Source organism: Numida meleagris, chromosome 6 (genome assembly GCF_002078875.1).
Source record: "Numida meleagris isolate 19003 breed g44 Domestic line chromosome 6, NumMel1.0, whole genome shotgun sequence".
Lineage (NCBI taxonomy): Eukaryota > Metazoa > Chordata > Aves > Galliformes > Numididae > Numida > Numida meleagris.
Window position 1 is genome coordinate 45,504,462 of NC_034414.1, and position 24,434 is coordinate 45,528,895.

Genomic DNA, 24,434 nt, shown 5'->3' on the forward strand with positions numbered 1-24,434 from the left:
AGTACATGGCAGTTGATCAGTGACTAATAAAATCACGCTACAGGAAAATAAGAAAAACTGATAAAAGGCACAAGTAGTCCACTGAAAGGAATCACCTACTGAGGAAAGTAGGAGACTTGAAAAATGAAATATAATCCAGTAGCAAAGGCTGAATGCCTGCATAAATAAAAATAATTTACAAATATGACTGACATCTGAGATTTAATGCACAATGGAAAGTATTTTTTGGCTATGCTTATTAGGCTTACCTAGTAGCCTTTGTTTTTGTTTTTTTACAGCAAAAATAACTTACATTTTGAGTCTGTCTGAATGATATCTGCTGGTGTAACTGTGGTTCATACTGACAAGTGACGAAAAAAGACCTGGCTCTGTGTTCACCTGCCTATAATTTGGAGGAGGCTAGGTTCAGTCACTCTACGGGAGAAAAAACTCCTATTCATAACATCTGCAGAGCTCATCCTGCTGCTTCAGAGGAAGAGAAGCTTGAGTTTCAGAAGTAACTGCCTGTTTTCCTAACAGAAAATGAAACACGTGTCAAAAAGCAAGGCATGACAAAAAAACGTTTTCTTTTAAAAAAGAAAATGGAATACACACATATACATGCAACATATGCACATTCACTGTTTAACCTACCATTGATTCACTAATAAGTAGCAACAGTAAGGCTTCTTCTGTATTTTCTTGAGGACAAAAGATGCTGTTCAAAACAAAAAAATAATTATTTAAGCAGAAAATACTACTCTTAGGAGTAGCTTACACAAATATTTTCTACTGAGTACTGTAAAAACTGGAAAAATCCAGACAAGGGAATAGATAAATTACATTTTTAAAATTGCTTAAAATTCATTTATCTGCAGTGCTCTGCATTTACATTTCAGAAAAGCTGGACAAACACAATAAGAGAACAAAACAACCATGGCTGTCAAGTGTTAAAGAACACATCCAAATATCCCAAAATTGAGTATAACTGGACAACTGTAAAAATATAGCCTGTGGTTTAACTGGCTATCTGAACTGAATCTGCATCAGTGATTCAAAGGTCAGCAACAAGAAACTCTCAGAGGAGAAAACTGAAAGAGGGAGTAACAGAGATCTATAAAATTATAAATGATATTCTTCAAGCATCATTCACTGTCCTCAAAAGAACAGAATGCATTTAATTAATGTATTAGGCACTGTATTTAAAACAAACCAGTACATTTCTGACTCAAACAGATGGAGGTCAAGGGAACAAGTAGGAAGAAGTCTCCTTTAAGTATGTATTGGTATTTGTTGTTTTAGGTACTTGCTTTTGATCACTGTTGGAGATGAGGTACTAAGCTAGACACATTGTCTGATCTGGTATTAATCACTTTGATGTGACCAAAGAAAAGCACTTAATTACACGCTCTGCTGAAATTGTGGAACTCCTTGCTTACATTTCCAAAGAACAAAAAAATTATACTAGACAAAGCCATGCTTTTGAAAGGAGCTGTGTTTCTACAGAAGAGAAAGTTGATAACGAAGAATATAAATAAGTTTGAAAGACTGAGCCTGAGAAGTCTGCTGCAAGTATTCTGGCCCAAGGAATCAGAATTGCTAGAAATCTTTGAAGACAAAGGCCATCCTACTTTGTAGTGGTTATGTGGTATGGTGCCACAATTACGTGGGAGTACCGCTGTACAAAGTATTCATAAATGGAAATCTGCAATAAATGCAGCTAATAATAAAAAGGTCACAATCTGGGAAAACAGTTTAGCATTAACTACATGCTGTAACAGAGGAACTGACTTATCTTTACTTGGGAAGCCAAGTAGTTGTTCGAATGTTTGGGAAAATGTGTGACTCAACATAAAAGAGATTTCCTTATATAGTTATTTTGAGTAGTAGGAAATGAATTGCAACAATATTATGAAGAAATTATCATAAACCAGAAATAAATCTTTATTCTTTCTTGCATGAACCATTTGGAGTTATTCTCCAAGTTCTGGAAGCAAGTTTCATTCAGCATAAAAGAAACCAGGAAAACTAACAGTATACTCCAACATCATGAAGGTTTTCTTTTTAACTGATGGTTTCGAGTTTCTGTTTTGTTTGTTTGTTTTTAAAGTAAAGGATGGCTAAAAAAATTGTTTGGCATCAAAAGTAAAAGCTATAGGTGTGAAATGTATTGGTATTCGTTTGCTCTGTAATGAAAAATGTATGATCAATAAATTGTTTCCTTATCTGTTATTAGAGGCAAGATTTATTTTGAATCTCATCAATTTCTCAAATTTAAGAAAGTATTTAAGACGTGCCAATCACACAGAATTCTCTATGAAGAACTTTCCTATCTTTCACCATTAAAAATTTAAGAACAAAAGCTAACCTTTCTTAGTGGGGATTAATTATCTCCACATTTACTAGCAAATACTTATATAATTGCATAGTTGATCTCATGTTTGTGGCATATCAATAACCAACAAAGAAAGCCCTTGTGCAATAAATGCATAATTTTTACGTGCAGCAATCCAAGTGTATCTACAAAACACCTAATTCTTTTACCAAGAGTTGCATGTACAGTTTTTCATTTTGTACTTGCTGAGAAACACAGTAATTGTTTTATATTCAACTCTATGCCTGCATCTTTTCTCTGCTCAAAACACTGCCTTTGAATGACTTAACATTCAAGATATAATCAGACAAGTCTGAAATTCAATAACCCACAACTCCTGTCTTTTAAACCTATAGCTGGACAATATTCTCAAAAAATATGTTTGGAGAAAGGAAAGTCAAGAGTTTCATGTGGGACAGATAACAGCCTCCTCAAATGAGATTCCGAAATACACCAATTTCATAGAATGGCTGAAATTGGAAGGTCTCTCTGGAGATTTAGTCCAGACTTTCTGCGCAAAGCAAGGTCAGCTGTCAGATTGCTCAGGACCGTGTCCGGTTGGATTTTGACCTTCTCCATGACGGAGACTCTACAACCTCTTCTAGTTCTGTAAAGGAGGTTTTCTTCAGTTCAGATGGAATTTCAGTCTTCTCCATCCCAATTAAAAATTAAAATGCTTGCTGTCCTACTCGAAAAAATTATAACTTTGGCTATGTAATTATTTCCACTGCTACGATCTGTTTCTCAGTTTTCTGGCTCACAGTGCTTTCCAACATGTATCACAGCAAGCAAGCAGTGGCTATATTAAATAAGGTGATCTGCCAAGGACTTCGCACAGCTCTGCTTGTAATTTATGCACAAGTTTTTCCTGTGCATTATGTGAAATATCAAAGCAACAAAGTTTCATTGGATCAAAATTAGTATCAATGAAAAAAAGACAAACAAATCTTTAAGATCTCATGACTTGATTTGACACAAGCACAGGAAATACAAATTACTTTCAGGAGATACAAATAAACAACAAGTTCTTAACTATTAGGAAAGTCCAGATTCTAGGAAATGGCTATCCATACTTAACACTGCTACTAATGGTGATTGTTTGGGGGAAAAAAAGAAACAACAAAACAACACACATGCATAAGCTGCAATTCTGCTGTTTCCAGACATTTAGACAGTAACTTCCCATTTTGAAAAACCATTTGTGATATATACAGCAGAAGTAGTAGAAGAGCACAAAGCTGGATAGCTCAAGGTGACAGAAAAATAGCCATGCATATTATGATTTTTTGTGTATCTCATAACATAGGACAGAGTTTCTACCATGCATCTCAGTATGGAACAAAAAGATATTCAGTGGATTGAGAACAAAAGGTCTTGTGATGCACTGCAAACTTCTGTCTGAAGAGCATTCATATTGCCCAGTACCTTCTGCATTTCCAACAGTATAAACTAAATCACCCAGTGCACTGGGTAACAACTGCAATTATGGAAATAAAAGAGAGAGATGTGAACACAGACATACTTTTCCCCAGTGTATACCCGCGGTCTTCTACTGAGTGTGTAATTTTTCGTATTTGAACCTTTCCGAAGTGGATCATCTAGCGGCGATTGGTGAGGAGGATCTTCCAGTGGATTCCAATAACTCTGTTCACACATGCCTCGTAACAAAATTTCAGCCAGTTGTCTTGCTATCGTCTGTAAAAGCAGAAGACAAATATTTTCCTTTGAAATTCTGAATGCAGTCTCTTCAAAAATACTGGATAATTTTAAAGGCATATTAGTCAAGTAGAATGTAGTCTCTTTTATTTTAAAGCATCCAAAATATCAGGCTATCTGCTGTTTGAAAGGTGTAAGTACCCAATTAAATTCTCTAAATGCATATTAAAAATGGCAGTAACAAACTGTTCGGTTTTACCTATTACAGTCCGCATAAGCATCAACACCATCAGTTGTTGCTCCTAACAGTGGAGCACATTCAGATATATTTTCAGATATTTTATATTTTCTACTCAAAAACCTCTACCACCTCTCCCAACCCCTGCAACTATTTCTCTGCAGCTTATGGGACAGATGATGGCGGAGCAGATATCCCCACTGCAGCCCGTAGAGAGGCCCATGGGGAGTAGGGGGTTGTTTCCTGAAAGAACTGCTGAAGCACACAGGAAGGATCCACAGGGGAGTGTTGGGAAAGTGCAAGGATGAAGGAGCAGTACAGAGCAACTGCTAGGGACACACTGCAGCTCCCCCTTTTCCACCCCTGCTGCGCCGCTTGCTCACAGCTAAGGGAGAAGAGGTAGAGTTGGGCAGGAAGAAGTGAAGCTGAACCTGTGAAAAGGTGGTGGTGTCGGGTGTTTTAGGTTTTGCCTTTGTTTCTCCCCATCCAATTCTATTTTAATTGAAAATAAATTCCACTAATTTTCCCAAAGTCAGGTCCGCTTGGCCCATGACAGTAAAGTTCTTTATCTGAACCCACAACATTTCTATCTTTTTGTTCCTGCCCTGCTGATAAGGTGTAGTGATAGAGCAGCCGGGTGGATGTCTGGCAGCCCACCACAGCTATAATCCAAATCTAAACTGATCTGGGCTTCTGTTAGCTGGGGCTTGAAGGTGCTGGTGTTTGTTGCTGTTGGTAAGGTTTACCAAGAGTGAAAGCAGGTTGCAGATAAGCATGCAGAAGTTTATTTTGACCACTTATTCCCAGAACCACATATTTAAGTACAAAAATACTCACACAAATATTATGTAACAATTTAAAGCTTTGAAAAGTCATCCTACAATCTTTAACTAGCAATTTAATCTCCTCTTTAATGTTTAATGTGATGTAGCACACAAGCTACATGACTATATATGAAAATGATGACAACTCAGATTAGTACCAGCAAAACAGAAAAAAGGCAAGCATTATATTTACATCAGAATTGTCAGCCTTTCCCAGGAACAGAGGTGCAATGCTCAAGCCATGAGCAGCAGCATATGATCTACATCTTCCAACTTAATTCCTATATCATTTATTTACTAACATTTGTAATATTATCCCTTTTCATTGAAAGTTTGCCATTTAATAATTTAAATATGCTTATTAGGAATCAGTTATTAAATTAAGAAACACATTACCTTATTACCACTCTGGAAGTTGTGAAGTTGTAGTATTAGAATACTAATCTAAGACATTTTAAAAGTCATTACCTTACAGCAAAAGATGCAAGTCTTGGCCCTTTGTTATACCAAAAAAAAATGCAAAAAAAGGTAAATCACTTATTTGGTAGAAGTTTATTTTATGATTGTATCAATATTAAATTTCAAGATTTCACCTTCTTTTTCCTTCTCTTGAAGAGACTTTATTATGAAAATAAAAAAAAATGATAACTTGAAGTTTCCAACTTAAAAGAACACACATGAAGACACTGCACTCTGTCCTCAATCTCATTAAATTACAGAAAGATAAAATAATATCCCAGTGAAAGTAAATCACAAATATGACAAATATGACTAAACTTGAAAGCATGGTTGGTCAGAGACCAATCATGTTTTAGCCATAACCACAAGTAGGAAAGAAGTAGGGAAGACCAGGCATCAAGCATTCCATTTTTATTTTAATCATTCACTTTAAACAGGAAAAGTACCTTTGCAAAGTGGTGGATAACAGATCCTGATCAATATACTGTAGTTTGATTATTTGTCTCTCATAATTATGCTCCATCTGCCTACTAGAACTCAGAAGTTGCAATAGGAACATGGTTTAATGACTTACCATTCGCAGGTTTTGTGTAGTTCTTGTTTCAACAGCTCTTAGCAATTCTCTAAATCTACCAACTCCTCTTGTCAAGTTCCTGTATATAAACATAAAATTTAACAACATTCCAACATAAATAACAACATCTTGATATATTATTTGATGAAATCATTGAAATCCATACTATCAATTTATTTTTTTTCCTGTGCATCATCATCACCTTTCTGTGAAATATACATATACGTATCTGGGCACCCTACCACTGATTATAGAGAACATCCACTGCCAGTGTGTTAAAAAAAAAACCAAACAAAAAAACATTTTCAGATCAGTAAATAGCTCAAGAGAAATTGTAAGAAGTCATCAGTCCAAAAGGAAAACAAACAAAAATAGAGATTGGTCAGGCTGTTACAATAGTTCTAATTTTCTATTGCATTAAAAAAAAGTAGAAACTTGGGGTTTTTTGGTGGGCAGGGGGAGAAATTAAATTCTAGCTGCCTCTTAGTATCTTATAGTAGGAAAACAGGAAATCAGAATAAATCTCTCAAGACTCAGAGAAAGTAATGTCTTAACTCCTTAGAAGGAATGAAGACAAAGCAAGGCCCACCACATGGCCAGAAGAGAGGACTGGGAGGTCAATGTTCTTGATTTCAGTTGTTTTTTGGTGTGGCTTCTACACCTCAAGTTTCTTTTCCCATGCTTCTTCCACTTCTGCTGCCCTACATGTATACACATCCCTCAGAGAGGAAGCCTCAATCATACCACCAGTTTTAGCAGACCTGAACTTGATTCTCAAACAATAGAATTAACTGATTATTTTGAATGTTCTTAAAGTTTTATCTTCTTCTTACCATTGTATCATCTCTGCTACTTTATTTTTCATTGTATTTAAAAACAGTTGGGAATATCTTCTTTGATATTACTACAGCTTGTCTGTATACTAGTGAAAGACTAGGTTGGCTTTTTGTTGAGCTGAGGTTGAAGAATTCATTTGTTCAACACATAACATAGGGTGGTCATGTCATGATTTGAAGTTTAGTTACAAAAACAAATTGACTTGATCCAAGGTGTATTTTGTATTAAATTAATCTTGTTACAACTTATGTCTGTATTATCTTAAGACGTGGTTTTACATGCAAGTTGCATAATATCCACTTGAGCTCAAAAGCCCATTTGAAGAAAAATATTACGTATTGTGTACATTTTTCATAAAGAAAAGCAACATAGCACTGTGCTGTAAAGCTAAATCACTTTCCTCCTTGATGTCTAATTTGTACACAATCTATTAAAACATCTTTTAAATTGCAATTTTGTACAAACTAAAAAATAATCAAAACACAGCATTTTTTATTCAGATGTTTTCTTTAATTTTAATGGGCGAGTTCCTGAAATTAGTATGTTTGAAGAGATTGTTCTGCAGAACTGTAAAACTCTTATCAGTTTTACTCTCCAGATTACAAGACAGAGGTCATCTCTGTTCTGTTACATACAATAAAGGATTATAACATATTTCAGAAACTTCAGTCTCTAGCACAGAAAGACGTCTCACTAGCAGAAGTTCATCTTTTAAAATACTTACAGAAAAGATCATTAATAAGATCTACTAAGCCAACAGTTCATTAGAAAAAAGACTCATTTTAATTACTTAAATTACAATTATTCTTTACATTTTATTATTCTTAATATTTTTAATTCTTAATATTTTTATTAATTTTATAATTTTTTATTATTTTTCATCTTATTTAAAAGATAACACTTTTCTAACAAAATAATCTTGGTTGTGCACCTAATATGTCAACAATTGCATGAAAAATTAAGCGTAGTTATACTTTTAACACAGGGCTCTTAATAGCTAATAAATATTACATCAACTTCATAGAAAAATGAAGGTAGTACAGAAATTCAGCAGGCTTCATCTTGAAAAACTCTGACCTCAGTGGAACCTGGACACATTCAGCACCATTGTATATGTATTCAAGAGAGCCCAAACCAGACCACTGGAATCTCAGCTTAAAGTCTTCTAAGTCCTAGAGCATATTTCAAAATGAATGAAGCTTCCTCTCGAGGACTGTATTACAAATTCACAACTGTGTCCTCATGACAAGGGTCAAAAATTATTAAAAAAAAACAACCCAAAAGACCAAAAAAGCCAAACTGATCAAAATCTGAAGTGCTGACTGCAAAATTATCAAACGAGCAAAAGTAGCAAATCAAAAAAAAGAAAAACTTGTCATCTCGAGATACTAATTTCCTAGTACAGATGAAGTATACTACATAGTAGAACTTCAGATCACGATAATATAAACTCTGTGTGAAAAAAATGCCGTTTCCTAAAATTTCATACGATGTTTATGTCTTTTGAAGTGCAACAAGAACAACAAAAAGAAAACCTCTATGAAAAAGTATGCAACTGTTACAAGTCCCTAAGGGAGTCATGACGTTATTATTATTTGCCTACAACATTTTGGTATCTATGACGGACTGAAACTTGTCACTGAAGTTCTACTGCATCATGGAAAAAGCAGCAAGACTATACAGAAAAAAACCTAACATACAGAATTAGGTTTTGCTTCATAAAGCATTTAACCTTGATCCACTGCACAAGTGAACACAAACACAATACAAATTCATCAAGCATCTTCTATACATGGTATACTAAAAAAAGAATACACTTCAAAACTACAATCTAAACCAGCAATCTGAGTTAAATGCTTTGAGAGACAAGTAATGAAGCAAAAAATACCATGAACAGTATGGTTGATCCCCACACTGCACTGCTTTTAGCAAAGTACATTTCCTGTATTTGTTAAGTGTCTGTAATACCTGGGAGAACAGGGTGGCAGCTATTCCTGCCTAGCCAGAACATACCTTCTACCTGCTTTTCACTGTGAAAAGGTTAGAGTGTTAGATTAACCTTCACATTAACAGTTCCACTTGTGCTGTTAGGCAGATTAACTTAAAAAACAATGATCCACAGTGTCTGTAAAAGAATTTGAGATTCTTTCCATTCTTGAGGCATGGAATTTTAGGGTACATTAACACATGCTCTGAGCTGACAGACTTTGTAATCTCAGACTAGACAAAGATAGACATTTCTAGTTCCATATTTGTTTAGAATCATAGAATTAGCTAGGTTGGAAAAGACCTACAAGATCATCCAGTCCTACCATCCACCTACCACCAATAACCCCACTAAACCATGTCTCTCAACACAGCATCCAAATGTTTCTTGAACACCTCCAGGGACGGTGACTCAACTACCTCCCTGGGCAGCCCATTCCAGCGCCTGACCACTCTTTCAGAAAAGTAGTACTTCCTAATGTCCAGCCTAAATCTCCCCTGGTGCAACTTGAGGCCATTCCCCCTCGTCCTCTCACCAGTTACAAGAGAGAAGAGGCCGACCCCCAGCTCACTAACCTCCCTTCAGGTATTTACAGAGAGCGATGAGGTCTCCCCTGAGCCTCCTCTTCTCCAGACTGAACAATCCCAGCTCCCTCAGCCGCTCCTCATAAGGCCTGTGCGCCAGACCCCTCACCAGCTTTGTCGCCCTCCTCTGAACACGCTCCAGGGCCTCAATGTTTTTCTTGCAGTGAGGGGCCCAAAACTGGACACAGTACTCGAGGTGCGGCCTCACCAGGGCTGAGTACAGAGGGACAATGACTTCCCTACTCCTTCTGGCAACACTATTTCTGATACAAGCCAGGATGCCATTGGCCTTCTTGGCCACCTGGGCACACTGCTGGCTCATGCTCAGCCAAGCATCGACCAACAGCCCCAGGTCCGTTTCCTCTACACAGTCTTCCAGCCACTCTGCCCCAAGCCTGTAGCGTTGCCTGGGGTTGTTGTGTCCAAAGTGCAGGACCCGGCACTTGGTCTTGTTGAACCTCATCCCACTGGCTTCGGCCCAGAGATCCAGCCTGTCCAGATCTCTCTGTAGGGCCTTGCTACCCCCAGGCAGATCGACACTTCCTGCCAGCTTAGTGTCATCTGCAAACTTACTGAGGGTGCTCTCAATGCCCTCATCCAGGTCATCAATAAAGATATTGAAGAGAACAGGCCCCAGCGCCGACCCCTGGGGAACACCATTCATGACCGGTCGCCAGCTGGATTTAACTCCATTCACCACCACCCTCTGGGCCTGGAGTTTGTATAACTGCCTTCCTACTACACTGACAGAGCAGCACTACACCAGTTAAAGACTAGACATTAAGATCTAAAAGGCACTAATCTACTGGAAGTCTACATGGATACATGTCCTTAGAGCTATTTGTTTCCTTGTGTCTAGTTATTTGTGCCCCAAACCCCAGAGATTTATGTTAGAATCTTATTAACTAGTCTGTGGAAAGATCAACTTCTATGCACATTTGAGAATTACTGACAGCATTTCTGTTTAACATAATGGAAATATTTTAACTGCATCTATGCAAAGTTGTTCACTCTTAAACAGAGCAACAATTCTAAAAGTAGAAATATGACACCAAAAATAAAAAGTGTAGAAAGAAAACTAAGGGGCAATATGGATAGACTGTCAATACAAAATCAGACAAACTGTATCTAAGTGTGTAGGCCAGCATAAAGCTCACAGGCCAGACAAATATATCTTATCTTTCTGGTTTTAAACACACACGAAAAAAAAAGATGAAAAAACTGAAAGAAGCTACTTAAGGAGTAAGGTCCATACCTGAAAGTTAGGATAAAAGAACAAACAATATTCCTTACAACAAGGGGAGTGAGGTCTACTCACAGTGCCCTCAAAACAGACTAAGACAAAAGTGCATTAAATTAAACCTCAAAAAGTTTGATAAGATTAACCTGCTTTTTACTTACAGTACATTTTGATATATTTTCTATTAACATAAGAACTGCTTTGTCATGCATTTCCCTTATGTTTATCCATTTAAAAACTAATATTTAGTCTAACTTGTTGACTTTTATAGATTGAAGTATTAGAATAGATTTTTGTTTAGTGAGCTTAAACCAAAACTCACTTCACACAGTTCTGCTTTCCCTCTCACATCTCACTCTCTCTCTCTTCCTTTCGTACTTTTACTTTGAATATTCTCACACTACTGTATAATATCTGCAAAGCATTAATTATCACTGGTATTACTTTCCGAATTACAAGTAGAAAATCCTTCATTTCCTTCCACAATCTAAGCTACTACTTTTTAAATTTATTTAAAAAACAACAAAGCATTTATTTTATTTGTTGATAAATCATGCAGAAACAAAAATCTCTGGTATTTGAAATTCTCCACAGCACATCACGTTTGCTTGATGCTTGAAGGCTCTGGATTGAAGTTTTAGCTTATAAATGAAGCATCTTCAATGTGCCATTGCTGCTGCATAAGCCTAAGTATTTGAAACTGCCCAATCAAGCAGTGATTCTTTTTGAACACGTAGTAACAAAACACATCCAAACAGCCTTATTTTACACTCAGCTACTTTTCTCCTGGAGACCATAACATCATGCATTTGAAATTAAAACATTTATTGCCTAGACTGCAGTTTCCCTGGTAGCTGAGCCCACCTAATGGTTCCCTACCAAAAGGAGGAAGTCTCATTCTCCCCATTCTCCTCTTGGCATTTGTTCCTTTTCCACCTTCATGTCTTCCTACTCTTGCTTGTTTGGCCCTGTCTCTTTTCTCACAGTACCACCAGCTGTTATCACACCTTCTGGTGAATCAGTTCAGCCCACTAAAACTAAAGAAAGCTGTGATTTCTTTGCTGCTTCTTTTCTGCTGCTCTGGAGAATGAAATGAGCCAAACAAATATCAGAAAATAAAATAAATAAAATAAACGATACATGCCAGGAGTGTAGGTACAGGTAAGATGACAGCTGTTAACTCTACATCTCCTGACACCGCCACCTCAGCTACTTCTCAGATTCTCAAGATATTAATTGCTGTAAGTATATAAGTACACCATTAAGGCACAACAACCAGCTTCACAAAAGGAACGGATACAGAATGGATTAAACATCTCACCCTTTACCTCTTACTATTTTGCAAGTTTCTCTTTTTGAGCAGAGATAATGAGAAGAAGAAACGGGGGTAGATTAAGAAAGTGTCACAGAAAGTCATAAGCAAAAAGGTCCATTCTTGAATTCACAAGAAAAAACTTGCTAAATGTGCCAGAAAGCTTTACTAATGAAATAAGTTAAGAGATGGAATGAGGCAAATAGAATTTACTCTGTATGGTCATAAACTTATATTGAGTTATTTTACCTATGCATATTTAAAAGAAAATATAAAAATTCCACAGAAGCAGAAGGAAGAAAGCGCAGTAACAGTGTTTTTGTTTAGAATACCAAATTGCAGATCTAGGATGCCACTCAGCTTAATATCAAACACGATAGAAACATGGGGAACTTCAGTAGACAGAACAACACAGTCATCATTTTATAACCTGTCTTAAAGATAACAAAGGTCAGAAGATAGCAGCAGAAACCACGAAGGAAGTATGTCATGATAAGATACAGGATTTTATACAGGAACAAAACAGCTGGGATACATCCATGTAAGATCTGATAGAACTCAAAGAGCTAAGATGAAGCAACAGAACGAATTTTTAGTAGTGACATTGCTTAGCAAAAACACAAACAAGGCCCAACTCTCAGCACTCTGCATGGTTCAGTCCTCTCAGTGGTGACATAGAAGAGAAAGGAGTGGGAGGAATCAAAAGGCATCCTTTCAATTTACACAAACAAAGGGTGACACCTGTGAAGAAGTAAGCCAAGTTGTGAGGGGGATCCACTGCCCCACACACTTGTCACTGACTATGGCCCGTTCTCTGACAAGGAACCTAATGCAGGGGCAAGAAAAACCCATGAGCCCTTAGCCACAGGCGCTTCATGCAGACCCCAGCAGCAACACAACCTCCCACTGCTCTCCAATCCGGCAAGGAGCAGAGTTCTCACATCACAGAACCATTCTCCAGGTAAAGCACAGCATGTTTGATTGTTTGTTTGTTTTTTTATGCTACCAAGAAACACACCCTCACAAACTCATGTGTTTCTGAAAACTCAAGAGTTGAGGAAAAAAAGGAGGTGGAAGAGGAGCAGGACTCCCAAGGCAGTATTTCAGCACTAAGAGGAGTTTCTGTTCTAAGCTGAGAACTCACCGCTTGTGAGCAACAGAAAACAGACACTGGTGCTGTAGTATAATACAAGGTAGCTATAAACCAAAGATGAAGTAAATCACAGTACATAAAACTCTATTCGATGCTAATGCTTTTCCAGTAGATACCTAAGAACTCAAACAATTTTATTAATCAAATTCAAAAAACGAGAATAAAAATAGAGAAGGGACTGAAGAGGAAGCAGGGGAACAAAACCCATTAACTAAGAACTGAATAAGAGGGCAGCTTGGTTAATCTAGGAAAACAAAGACTAAAAATTATTTAAACACCAAGCAGGGCAGTTGAAAGAAAGAAAGAAAAGCTAAACTCTAGCACAGGAGCAAAGATATACTGAACTCAAAATTTTATGCATTAAACTGAATATATTCTATGAGATAACATTTCTAGCCATTTGAAGTTACCAAATCTCCTTTGATTTTTCTCATTCATTAATCCAGGAGAAGTCTAATTTTGAAGTTACTGCTTCTCATTAGCTAGAGATGTTAACATCTGAAGAAAACTCATTGTTTTCCACTTCTTGAAGTTGTTTATGTGCCATTTATTCATCAGTATAGTTAATAGGAGTTTTGCTTTTTTATTCCCAACTCTTGTACTTGCTACTGGACCATCATGCCAAAGCAAAGTAGCACAGAAGACAAGAATTCCTTTTCTCTATTGTATCCCAACAGCAAATTTGAAAATGCTTACTAAGCTTTCTTTTATTTTTGTACTCTTGAAATTAATCATGACCACTGCTGCCACGTAACTGAATACACTAACTGCCACGTAACTGAATACACTAATTTGGAGAAAGGCAGGGAGATAAAGCCAGAGTCTCAAAATTCATGCTATATACAGCACATGAAACATGAGTAGTATTCACAAACAGATGCAACACTTTCTGGAAAGAAAAGACTTTGCAAATGCTTCAAAGCAAACAAGCAGAATCTGTATTAGTAATCACTAATCTTTATGCTGTTCCTCTATTTATTCAGTATTACTAAGAATTCACACAATGTTCCTAAGCATGAGGCTTACAGCAATGCTGCTTTCAGGGAATAGAACATAGATCTCTAAAAACATCCTGTTGATAGTCTTGTAAAAATGTCAGAGTAAAATAAATAAGGGAGATGATTTCACTGCAGAGTTGCTTATTATATTGCTGTCTGCATGCAGTCGCTAAGGAGCCACTTTTTTCCAAATCAGTTCTATTTAAAATACCCACCTTGCAGTAATATGGGGGGTTTGATGGGAGTAGAATCGTAGAATTGTAGAATGGCTTGGGTTCGAAGGGACCCCAAAGCCCATTCAGTTCCAATCCCCTGCCACAGGCAGGGCTGCCACCCACCAGCTCTGGCTGCCCAGGCTCCTGCCCAAGCTGGCCCTGAATGCCTCCACGGATGCAGCATCGGCAGCTTCTCTGACATTAAAACATGGTCAAAAACATTCAAACATGCCCTACACTTATGCATGGAAAAGAAATCAAATGCACTAGGCACTATCACACACTCAGAGAAAGAGATGTTCCTTTCACATTCTCACATCTAAAATACAGTGCATAAAAAGAAGTTGAGAAGAAAGTCATTTGGGAAGAGTAAGACAGCAATGGATGGAGAGTTTGGGTGGCAGAAGAGATCAGATCTGACTTGCCTACCAAACCTAAGTTATCAGAAAACAAGAAAACATATTTCAGCACAAACACAAAATGCTTGCACGTCAACAAAAATTCCAAGCATTCTCCAGTAAACTGGCTGAAGAACACAGTATATATAGTTATATATTATATGGGGTGGTTATATATTTTGTAAGGAAAGGATACGTAAATTAGGAGGTGTAATTCACCTGAAATCAAGAGTATTCACCTGAAATCATGAGTAAAGCTCACCTGCCTTTCAAGCTTCAGCAGGTGAATAGAATTTCTTGCAACACATACTTGTTTCCAAGGTTTTCCCAGCACCTAAGCTTTTTGATTCTTAAAACAGTCAATTCAGTACCACTTAAAAATATTTCTAATTTTTTTTAATTGTTTGGCCAGCGACAAGGAAATAATTTGAGTAATGGACACTTTGAAAGAATTGATAATTAACAAATGCCATTACTTTTAATAACAAATGAAAACAGGCATCTGCACAGTATTCAGTTTTTTCCAGTTTTTTCTTAGCACAGTACCAGCCTTCTGTTTACAGACAGTCTGCATAGTCAGAAATCAATCTGACCTCTGCCACACTGCCTACTACTTCAGGAACAGAGTTGACAACAAAATAATGGAATTTGTTAACTTTTTGCAAAAATAGTTTCAGAATAGTTATTACTATTTAAAATGAAGATGAGTTATCTTTTAGTACTAGCCCTTCACACCTCTGTAGATACTTAGGCACATAGCTGTTCCAAGAGACAATTTCCTTTATGCCAGCGATGACCCAAATAGATATAGTTCCTCCTTGGCAAGCTTATTCAAATACTTAGCAAATGAGTTTCTACTACTACCATGTGTTTGTATAAACACATTTACACACACAACCCAAAAGCACTTAAGGATTGGCTTCTCTCCCTCACTATATTCCTGCAAGTGGCATAGCGGAGAAAGAAAAATAAAAGAAACAACTCCTACAAAGACAAATCCTTCACATAAGTAACTCCGAGGAGTTTTTTTTTGTTGTGCTTGACGGACATTTTGTATACATAAAAATCAATTTTACAGAGAGAAAGAAAAAAAGAAAACCTATTTCTTTTTTATTGTGTTGTCTATTGAGGGCTGGCAACCAAGCAACATCTTCATAGAGAGGACTGGGAAGGTCCGGCTTCACTGCAGCTGCATCAGTGCATCAGCACAGGGTACCAGCACCATGAGTACAGACTAGGTTCAGTTCCTCCAGGCTTCAATTTAGCAAGTCATCACCAATGGAAATCAGACCATACCGCAGTCTGGATCCTGGACTGTTCTCGTGATACAGCAATTACAGCAATTTCCTTATGACATACAGGAGGAGTGACAAGAGAGATCCAAAAGCTAGCTAGAGCTGGTTTTAAAGTGACAACTACACAATTTTAGATTCCAATCAAAAAACTTTTTTTTTTTTCCAGCCTACACAACTAGTAACATTTCTGAACACTATTAATTTCAAAATAAAAATCATTTACAATTTTAGTGTGTCTTGTTTATATTAAAGCATATATGTAAAGCAAATACAAGGACAGAAGGATTACTGCTGTCCATTCTCAGGGGCATCTTGCTTGAAAAAGAACTACATTAAAGTACTAATGTCAAAGTTTCAATGCTCATTGTTTTTCTTGGAATAACACCAAGTCTTTGAACTCCTTCAATTTCAAATTGCAAAGCGACTACTGGGTGGTAGCTACTACTGATTAAATGGTGGTTGTGTAATCAGCCAGAAAGACATTTAAACTTATATATATTTCAAAATGTTGTACGTTTGGGTTTTTTTTTTTGTTTGTTTTTGAAGGCATATAAACCCTCCTTTTAGTTTCAGAATAGCTTCCTTAACTTGTTATACATTGCAAAACTAAACTGTTCCTCAGCTGCAAAGTAAGCTTTCCGGTTTTTTTATTATTTTACTTCCTGTGTTACTGCTAAAATGATATTCTTCTGAGTGGTGTAAAAGTTATCTCATTCTCTTTTCTAGTTTGTTACTGACATATAAAGAAGAATGGATTTTCCACTTACATTGGATGAAGCACAAGTAAAAGCAGTGAATAACCAAGTGAACAAAGACACCAAAGACACACAACAAAACAACAACAATAAAACACTCCATCACAAAAGAACTTTAGACAAATTCAGATCTTCATCAGATTTTAAAAGAGATTTTTTGGTACTTATAGGAATGGAACTGAAGTCTAAAAATCAAAGCTAAGAAATCCATACCATTTATCCATAAGCATATACTCAGATGTTTTATATGACGATTCATATGCTCTAGCATGCAAATTACTATAGCATACAAATTACTATAATCACAATTGAGGTATTAAGATAAAACTTGAATTCACTCAGTAAAATGTCCCATTATAGTTTAGTGGAAGGAACTTTCTTTTTGTGCTTAACTTCCCTTCGTGTCACAACCTCACCTCATGAACATACACAAGGAAGACTCTACTGCATTGCAGCATGAATACCAGAGCTGGTCTGCCTTCAAAAGCAGATGGGCACAATTGTCTGCTTCACTCACAAGCAGCTAAACTTCGGTGATTTCCTGCCTCCTCCACAGGATTCACGCCCTTTTAATATCTACAGCTTCAACTGCAAAAATCTTATTTAAGTGTTTCAGTTTCTTAGCTATATTAAAAATATCTACATTAAAAATAACTACACCTTCTTTGCTTGAAGATTTTCATATAATCTTTTCATTTTTATATTAGATTAAAACTTGAATTACGTTGGAAAGCAGAGTGGAAAGATCTTGTACCTAATTTGTATAAACCAAATATCAGGATACATGCTAAATTTAAAAATAAAGTATTTAAATTATTAAAAAGTATGCTATAAATTTGTCACTATTTATATACATATAAATATTTAAAGTAGCAGTCCTCTGTTCAGTTCTGGTAAATTCAAATGAAAACAAATAACAAAAAGAGAAGGGACCCATAAAAGCAGCAGTAACTAAAAGCCCAGCACATTGACCATATTAGGCAATCTTGAATGAACCAGGATTGGCACTAAATTAAGAAAGGAAGCTAAAGGATATAATGGTAGAAGTATGTAAAATAATGATTGGCACTGATTTGTATTTCCCTAACACCTCATTTCCTTTTCTACTATTTCCAGCACTGGCCAATAAAATTGGCAGACGACATTTAAAATTAAATTTATAATGCATAATAAGCTTGTAAACTACAAGTGACCGCTGTACTAAAGATGGGAAAAAAGAAAAAAAGACTGCATGCTCACGCTCAAGTTGATAACACCAGCAGCTTTACTGCCAAGGAATGAAGTGTACACAGAATAAAATCAGATTTTAAAGTTTATGCCAGAACAGCTGGTATGATCTAGGAAAAAATCTAATTCCTTCATAGGCTAGATGTTCCCAGCACCGGTCATGAGTGGCGTCATCCAAAGCTCAGTCCTGGAACCGGAGCTCTTCAACATCTTCATTAATGACATAGACAATGGAATTGAGCGCACCCTCAGCAAGTTTGCAGATGACACCAAGCTGAGTGCAGTCTGTTCATTGGAGGGAAGGGAAGCCATCCAGAGGGACCTGGACAGGCTGGAGAAGTTGAACCTAATGAGGTTCAACAAGGCCAAATACAAGGTGCTGCACTCTGGCCAGGGCAATCCCAGGTATTTACACAGACTGGGGGAAGAACTCCTTGAGAGCAGCCCTGCAGAGAAGGACTTGGGGGTCCTAGTGGATGAGAAGCTGAACATGAACCAGCAGCGTGCGCTGGCAGCCCGGAAGGCCAACTATGTTCTGGGCTGCATTAAAAGAGGAGTGGCCAGCAGGGAAAGGGAGGTGATTGTCCCCCTCTACTTGGCTCTTGTGAGGCCCCATTTGGAGTACTGCGTCCAGGCCTGGGCCCCTCAGTACAAGAAAGACGCAGAGCTCTTGGAATGAGTTCAGAGGAGGACCACCACGATGATCAGAGGGCTGGAGTACCTCTCCTATGAGGAAAGGTGGAGGGAACTGGGCTTGTTTAGTTTGGAGAAGAGAAGGCTCCAGGGACACCTCATTGTGGCCTTCCAGTACTTGAAGGGAGTGTATATACAGGAGGGGGAACAATTGTTTATGAGGGTGGATAGCGACAGGACAAGGGGGAGTGGTTTTAAACTCAGACAGGGGAGATGTAGGTTAGACATTAGAAGGAAGTTTTTCACTGAGAGGGTGGTGACGCACTGGAACAGGTTGCCCAGAGAGACCGTGGATGCCCCATCCCTGGAGGCATTCAAGGCCAGGCTGGACGTGGCTCTGGGCAGCCTGGTCTAGTGGTTGGCGACCCTGCACACAGCAGGGGAGTTGAAACTAGATGATCTTTGAGGTTCTTTTCAACCCAGGCCATTCTATGATTCTATGATGATTCTATATTTATACACTATTTGTGGGGCTGTTGTTGGCGTTTTTTTGGCTGGTTGGTTGGTTTGGGGTTGTTTTTTTCATTTTGTTTGTTTTGTTTTCCTACGTCTACTGCTGATTTCTCATAGGCACTAGCTGTCAGATTAAATGGACCATTACCATTCCTGGCCTCCGATCAGAGTTATTCAAAATGTGGAATTTTGCTTACTCTTTACCATGGTTGCCACTGTGATTCTTTCAATACATACTTGTTACTTGTCTTTTGTGCAGATGTGAAAACAGTAGCTCTGGTAAATGAGAACTATGAACTTTTATAACATTCAGTTCCTCTTGCAATTAAATGATGAAAATAGAACTCAGATGTAATTCTCATATCACACATTACGGCTGCATTACTCCATTACTTTGAGAAGCTTAGTGACGATTCCCATGACGACATCTCTGAATAGTTTTAAAATTTGGATGTCCTTTCGTCAACCAACCATCAGTACACGAAAATCTCGAACTCTTTACAGACACTGCATGATTTACCTTCACCTCCTGTTTATGTATGTGAAAGAAACATTTCGGTAGAAAATGCTATCCTGATGTAGAATTCCATCATTTCAATCTAACAGCAATTTCCCAGCAAAACAAAAATCCCTGCAAATCTATGTGCTTTCAGTAACAAATGTCAGAAATGTACTTAAACATTTGTGCAAAGTTTTGAAGCTCTTAAGTATGGAGAGTGGTATTCCTTTTCTCATTTTCTGAATGATGACTGAATTTGATATTAGTCTTTTAACAGAAGTGTCATTTAAAATCATAAAGGACCTCCCATGCAGGATCTAAAAGGATCTATAGAGCAGGTACAATGGAGATTGTATACTTGGAATACATACTGTTGGTCTTCATGCACATTTATCCTGCAGCATAATGTTAAAATAAGTGATAACTGAAGAGATTTGGAAAAAAATTATAAAAATCAACAGTATAAATATCAGGAATTTCAATATGTTATCAGTCACCTTCTAATGCTGTCTTTCTAACATTTACTTTCTAATTGTAAAATAAAAAACAATATCTAATAATAGTTCATTCTTAAGGTACTTTAAGTTAACACAAGTTTGTGTTATGTATGTTTTAATCAAAGGATCTAATAACAAGTAGATGAATACAAAATGGGCAGTCACACTATTCAATCAAAACATTAATACTTTATTAATAAAGAGGTCCCACAATTGCACTACCCACAATTGTTAAAAATGTTTATACTCCGTTAGAAAAAAAATACAAATCCTAAACAAAGACAGCAACAAAAACAGTGAATCAAATCTTACCCATTCTTGAAATATAAAACGTGCGCTCTTTGTAGCCCTGTTTCCAAGAAAAAACCAAGTTCCTGTTCATGTGTAGTGGGCCCTGGCTTAGGGCTTCTGTTTTGTATGTTAGTATTAATTACCTAGGAGTACAAAAGAGAAAAATGCTTACAACAAAAACTAACAAGTTTCGTAATTTCAGTTTAGTGTTTAAATGAAATAAAGAGCTTGATAGAGTGATAAATTAACTATTTACTTATCAGACACCCAAATTAAAACGGAAGCTAAGAATCTGGTGAAACAGAGCTTTCAGAACGGCCACCCAGCAATGACATAATGGAAACTGAAGCACAACAGATAAAAAATGACCATTTATTAAGGCACACTGACACACCCAATAGGAGGTACGAACAAGCATCAGACATTCTCTTTCAGCTGAGTAACCAAAATGAAGAACCATGCAGTTCTTCAGCTATACAAATTAGCTTACCCTTTCTATCTCCTGAAGGTATAGAAGAGCAATATCCCCAGCTTTCTCATAGCATGTAACAATTTCTTGTTCTCGGTCCACATGGAGGTTGCTAGCCGAAGAAGAAATTGGCAACTTCTCAAGACAGAGACCTGAATATAAAACAATTTCATAAGCAGCATTGAAAACTAATGTCATATAATACTACAATACTGCATAATATTATATTATTCTTCCCCCTTTGATTAGGGGAAGAAACAAATACACAAAAAAAATTGAACTCTTATGAAGTTGTGGTCCTCTGATACAGACAGATAAATAATATGAATGCCTCCTGAATAAAACCAGAAACAATTTTTTGCAACTTTGATTTGACCGTGCATAATGGTCAAATTATGCATAATGACGGTCTACCAAAGAAATGTACAGTGTGTTTCTATATTAGTTTTAAATTACTGAATACATTTTCACTTTTCCTGAGTGAACACCTAAACAATGGAACTGAAAAAATTCCTATTAAATTTCCCTTCATATGCACCTTTATGAGGTCCTGCATTGAAAATAAACGCAGTATAAGATACTACACAGGCAGTTAGCAGTTTAAGCCATAGGACGAGTAGGAGAAATTGTTGTGACAAATATCCAAATACATATATATGAATGCCCACAAAAGACTCAGTACAACCAACCTTATTAAGTACCTCACTCATCAAGCACAGAAGCCTTTTTCCTCACAGGACTTTATTAGACTTATCCAACAAAAGCATTATCTGGTGCTTTGACAGAAAGAAAAAAACCTTTTTGCTCGTCTAAAATCAAAACCGAACATCTCACACTAACCAGTTATGTCTCTTACACAAGCTATTTCTATTAGAGTTATTTTCAAAATAATTAGGGAAACCAGCTGAAAAGAACCTCAAGAACAATAATCCACCTGACCAAGGAATCAACCAACCCCAACTTGTTTAACTTGCTCCTAAAGCCTCCAGCACTACGGATGCCTTAGCCTTCCTATGCAATTATAGAGCTCAACTATTCTTAAACTAGTATTTTTTCCTAATGTCTAAATCCCTCTCCCTACATTAACTACTCCTAGTCTTCTTTACAGAGTTTATTCCTTTACGAAACCTCTTTTTAAATGCCAGCGTAGAGAAAGAGAGACACGTCTGTTACAAGGAACATCAGTTCTCACTCTTTTCATACTGCCTTGACAGCTAATCATTTTCACCTCCTCTGGATGCTTTCCTACAGGTTATATCTATCTTGACTCACTGAGCCAAAACTGGATACACATCTCCACTATCTCCACTTGAAGCCTCAACAGTACTGAGCAGAAAAGATGAAAAAATCCTGCATTTAATATAGGATACTTTTTAATACAAATAAATAGAACTTTAGTGCCTTCTCTACTTAAAATATGCAGCAGATCATCAGATCAATCACATAGAACAACTGCCTCATCAATTACACCCACTGTATATTTTTTCTAATACTATTTTCCATTTGAAGTGTAGCAGTTTTCACATACTCTTAAGAGACTTATTTCAGGTCGTTCTTACAGCTTGTCAGTAGTAAGTGTTGATCTTAAAGTGCCTCCAGCTTCTCCCAAATTAGTATAATTCACAGTTTAAATTACCATACTCTCCATTCATCATCTAAGGATTTTAGAAACCATGAATTCTATTGTTGGAGGAAAAATCACTACATATAATTATATATATTGGATAGATGTCTGTAGAATGCCAGGTAGTACTAAACCCTATTTTAGAGATTCAAAGGATGTCTGTCCATGTGTACCGTAAGGTATGGACAAAGGTTCGTTTGAATTCCAGTTTTCTTACTAAAACATCTTGGGAAGAGATGCTCATGGAATCTGGAGATTGTTTATTAATAAACTACAACTACAAAATATTTGAGAACTCCACATTCTTTTAAAAGATCTGTTAAGATTCAGTATTCCCCCCACAGAAATATAACTCATATTTATTAAATAAATAAATAAATCCACAATTCTTGTTCAAGCGAATGACTAATGTCTATACCAGAGTTCATTGGCTGCCTTTTTACCACTTAGAAACAACACATAATCTATGTTTTCTATTTGCAAACACACCCAGATGAGACAAAATCCTGTCTTTACTACTAACTGCTCTGCTAGAGAAAAGATAAAATTCAGTATGCTTTTCAAAAGCCTACATGTTCCTAAAGCCCGGCTAACATACAGTAGACCACATCTTAAAAGCCTGCCAAACCCGAGTACAACAAACACTAGGCTTCTCTGACATATTGTAGTTTTCATGTCACACATCTCTAAAAATTAATTACATTGTCTATACCAACCTTTGCTAATAAAAACACCAAGAAACTGAAAGCATCAGCTAGTTGGAAAGATCATCCCCTCCCCACTCCTCTCTCATGACACACAGCAAGAGCCCCACAGTAATCCTCCACTGCATGAAACATATTACTCAACCGCCTATTTGTAGAATTGACCTGGATTTATCATTATTTTTATAAATTATGACCACAATTATAATCTTTTTAATCTGAAAAACTCAGTATACAGACTTCACTCATTTTAGACAAGATTTTTTTTTTATTTTTTTTTTTAAGATATGAAGGAATCTCAGAAAGAATCACTGCCAGAATCACTGCCAGAAAGCAGTACAGTAGAAGCACAACAAACATTCTAACAAGGTCCTTTGGTGAAGCATGTAATACTATTTATTACAGCAACCTTATCATACAAGTGCATTCGCTGTATTTTTCCTGGGATGTTTATGGCAGCCTGCGAAAACACGTATTTTAAGCACACAGTGCTTTGGAGCTGTAATACAGCAATAACAACCACATAATACACTGCCCACTTCTTCATAAGAGTACTGTGGGAAGATAAACAGTGAATGAAAATAAGGGATTATTATATTAGCCTCCTGAAAAATAAATAAGAAGTGGCAACATACAGAATTGAGAAACACATGAAGACACATATCACCTTAAATCACCTGCAGAAACGTTTGTATATATTTGGACAAGTCACTTCTCCCCTTCATGCTTGTTTCCACATCTGCCAGGCAATCATCTCTGCTTCTCTGCCTCAAAAGGGCAGGAATTTCTCTATAAACTTCTTTGAGTTATTCAGCAAATTGCTGCATGCCACTGCTATGAAATATTACTGCATTTATTGTATAGGTCATGGCTATTTCTTTATTTAGCCTTTATTTCGTTTTATTCTGCATTCAAGAATTTTGTGCCAGTAGTATCATACAAATTGATTTTGATATTCATGGCTTTTAAGTCCTTCCAGCCAAAACCACCTGCAAGTAAAAGCTTCCAACAAACTAGGTCAGTTTTATTTTGGGAAGACACTTATCTCATACATATCTTCTCCTGATATCTAGCAAGATGACTCCTGAGGGAAAAGAAA

The 24,434-nt window shown here is 36.8% G+C and overlaps 1 protein-coding gene across 3 annotated transcripts in view; it reads right to left on the bottom strand.

Moving 5' to 3' along the window:
• TTC7B (tetratricopeptide repeat domain 7B) overlaps positions 1 to 24,434 on the bottom strand; it is a 127,968-nt gene that overhangs the window by 75,290 nt on the left and 28,244 nt on the right. For all 3 annotated transcript variants that reach the window (XR_002440305.1, XM_021402002.1, XM_021402004.1), the window contains 5 exons: positions 21,029 to 21,159; positions 20,560 to 20,681; positions 6,105 to 6,183; positions 3,876 to 4,048; positions 634 to 697 (listed from right to left, as the gene is read on the bottom strand). Coding sequence is in view for 2 of the 3 variants with exons in the window: in XM_021402002.1 (XP_021257677.1) it covers positions 634 to 697; positions 3,876 to 4,048; positions 6,105 to 6,183; positions 20,560 to 20,681; positions 21,029 to 21,159 (569 nt within the window). In the remaining variant the exon portion in view is untranslated. The remainder of the gene's footprint in view (positions 1 to 633; positions 698 to 3,875; positions 4,049 to 6,104; positions 6,184 to 20,559; positions 20,682 to 21,028; positions 21,160 to 24,434) is intronic.